This window comes from Nannospalax galili, unplaced genomic scaffold, assembly GCF_000622305.1.
Source record: "Nannospalax galili isolate Female #2095 unplaced genomic scaffold, S.galili_v1.0 scaffold2094, whole genome shotgun sequence".
NCBI lineage: Eukaryota > Metazoa > Chordata > Mammalia > Rodentia > Spalacidae > Nannospalax > Nannospalax galili.
Window position 1 is genome coordinate 572,130 of NW_008335359.1, and position 2,991 is coordinate 575,120.

A 2,991-nucleotide genomic window follows, 5' to 3' on the forward strand; every position below is an offset into this window, starting at 1 on the left:
ATTTTATCCCTACAAATATAGAAATTTTGCCAATGAACATTTAATCTTTAGAATTTAATGTTAATCCCTAGTAACTATCATTGCCTACTCTATTCTTGACATCAAACAACTGTATCACATTTTATTCTTATCCTTTTGCTTGTAAGTTGGTATTTGCATTTTTTTTACCACTCTTGAAAATAATACCAAGTAACCATCTCTGTCTTAGCTAGAACATTTACTGTTTACATTTAAATGACTATTTTTGGAATGTGATGGTACAAGATAATAATCCCAGCGTTTTGAGAGACGTAAGCAAGGTCATCTCAGACACAGTAAGTTCAAGCTGGGCCACATGAGACCTGTCTTAAAAACCAAGCAAAAGCAACTGTTTTTGTTTCAAACTACCTAACTGTGTGCTGTCTTGTTACATGCATTACATCTTCCTGTGATTCTCAATGCTGCCTTCTCTATTCTAGCTTATCACTCTAGAAAGTACTCAGCAGGGTAGTTGCACTGTGTGGTGAATCTACCATCTGCAAACCCATGGCTGGTTTTAAGTTTCTATTTGTGTTTCCTTGTGTGCCTGGTTATCTCTGTAGCGATAACTGAAGGCACCAGCTTATAACCACCAATGAGCTAGCTTTTCATCAGCCTGTACCTTAAACTGTTTCCAAACAGTCTGGGCACAAGCTGTCACCTGTGCAGACGTGAAAGCTACAAGAAACAGAGCTCGACTGAGCTTAGAATTTGCAAAGATGTGTCCAGAGAAAAAAATGGTCATATTATGGAGACATCCAGATTTATGAAAGCAACATCTGGGTCTTCCTTGTAAGCATTTGGACAAGTGCTTAGTCACCTCTGCATCCCCAGTGCTCACAAAACAACCAGTATGTGTCACACACACCTGCACACATACACACACACTCACAATTTTTTTTCTGAGACAGGATCTTACACTGTAGCAGACTAGCCTTGAACTCTAGGCAACCCTCATGGCTCAGCCTCCTGAGTGCTGGGACTTCAGGTGTGTACCACAACTCCTAGCCAAGTGTGTTATGTATGTGAAGATTCTAACATCCTAGCTAATCTGTCCCTGAAATACCCTATCCCAGTCATTCTGTAACCCTGTAAGTCTTCACATCTGCCAGGTAAGTCTTATCCTTTTGGTGCTTCCTCCTCTTGGTCCTTGGCATTTTATTATCTTTCAGATAATCTTACATTAACTGTGAAATAAGAAAGATAACCTGGCTGGGTGGCACTGGAATTTATTGAATAAATGAATAAACTGAATAATATGAATAAAATGAGTAAGTTGAGTAAATGAATCCCAGGAATGCCTATCTGCACAGCCAGCTGCCTGGGGCTCACCCTCATCCTGCAGTGGCTCTTTAACAGCCCACAGGTGGAAGGTGCTCTGCAGAAGCCAGCCCGCCCACCCCTGGGCCTCCTCTCTGGAATCCTCACCTCAAAGTGAGTACTAAGTCACATGACATACACAGGAAGCCTCCTGACAGAAGTGGCCCTGACTGAAGGAACCTTCTGGGTGTGCTATCCCTGTGATCCAGGGGCTGCTAGACAGGGCCACCCCATCGGTTTCTCTAATAGGAACAGATAAGGAACAAAGACAGGGAAAACCACCTGGAGCTCTTACATAAATCTCAAATCCTGACCCAGAGTGCTCTGAGAACCAAACCAAAGCAAGCGTGCCTTCCCAGCTGTTGAGTCCAGCATGAGGACAGCTTATTCTCCGCACCTCCCCTAGGCAGTGCTATTGACAGGAATGTCCTGATTCAGGAGACAGAGCCTGGATCTGTCTAAGGAAGGGGGCACCACTGCAAAGTGGTCCTGGGCAAGGATGCAGCTCACTGTTTCTGGTGGCTGAGTGAGCAGGCTGTAGGCCTCTTCTCTGCTGGGATGGACCTCATCACCACCTTGGGCTGGAGTGTGACCTCTGCCTCCTGGTGCCCAGTCCTCAGCAGGCTAAGGAGCAGGACAAGGTGTGGAGTGTGTGGCCTCGGAGAGGCCATGGATGCAGGTCAGGAAGAGAAAGAGGAATGGGTGTCCAGGTGCTCCTGGGGCAAGCAGACAGGACTAGGTCAGCATCTCACCCCTCTGGGACGAAGGGCCGAATCAGCTCTGGGTTCAAAAAATTCAGCAGCGACTCCTCAAGAGGCCGATCCACATGGAAGTCATGGACATGGGGAGGGCCAGGATGGGCCTTCACTGCAGGCCCCCCTGGGCGCTGAGGGATTGGCAACTCAGATGGGTGGGCAGGCAGGGGAGCCGTGAAGAAGTACTGATGCAGGAGGGCCTGAGGGAGGCAAACTGGTGCAAAAGTAAGTGTCCAGTCACCACCTGTCCCCAGCCTCACTCAGCTGACTCGGCAAACCTTGTGTCCTCTGGGCCAAGTCTAGAGCACTATTCCAGAGGCTGGGGACATGGCAGAGAACCAAAAAGTCAAGCTCTGTCTTGTCAACAGAGGTAGAGGTAGGGGAAATAAACCAGATAAAGAGGCAAAGGCAGGGAATGTCCCTAGTAACAGTGGGAGCTCGCTGTGTTATTTCCTCAGTTGAAACATTCTTTCTGGGAACAAGGATCCTTAAAGTCTCAGGAGGTACAGGAAACTTCCAAGGCTCAGGAAGTAAACTAAACTAACAAGTCTCAGGAGACTCCTGAAACTACAGTGAGACTCAGGGAGAACTATTTCTCTGGTCTGTCACTAGTGTCCTACCTGGAGTGAACAGACACTTGTCCACATCGCCCCAGGAAAAGTCATACAACAGAGCTGTGGGGAAAGGCTGAGGAAGACCGGATGGAGTCACAGGTTTGAAAGGCCAGGACAGAGGAGCACAGGCCCCAGGGAAGGCCTGGAGCTAGGGAGGAGTGAGCACAGGAGGGGCCCGGGACATGATAAGAGTCCTGGTGAAAAGGTGACAATGCCACGCCTCCTGTGACAGTATGAAGGAATCACTGATGGGGAAAGGGGCCAGACAGAGGGAAGGGTGCCTG

At 47.9% G+C, this 2,991-nt stretch overlaps 1 protein-coding gene across 1 annotated transcript in view; it reads right to left on the reverse strand.

The window, feature by feature from the left end:
• Positions 1-771: 771 nt before the first annotated feature.
• The window catches only part of Cdk20 (cyclin dependent kinase 20), a gene marked incomplete at its 5' end in the record, with an annotated part of 4,343 nt that continues 2,123 nt past the window's right edge, over positions 772-2,991 (reverse strand). Inside the window, 1 exon segment of the mRNA XM_008830014.3 lies at positions 772-2,310. Coding sequence (XP_008828236.2) covers positions 2,087-2,310 — 224 coding nt within the window.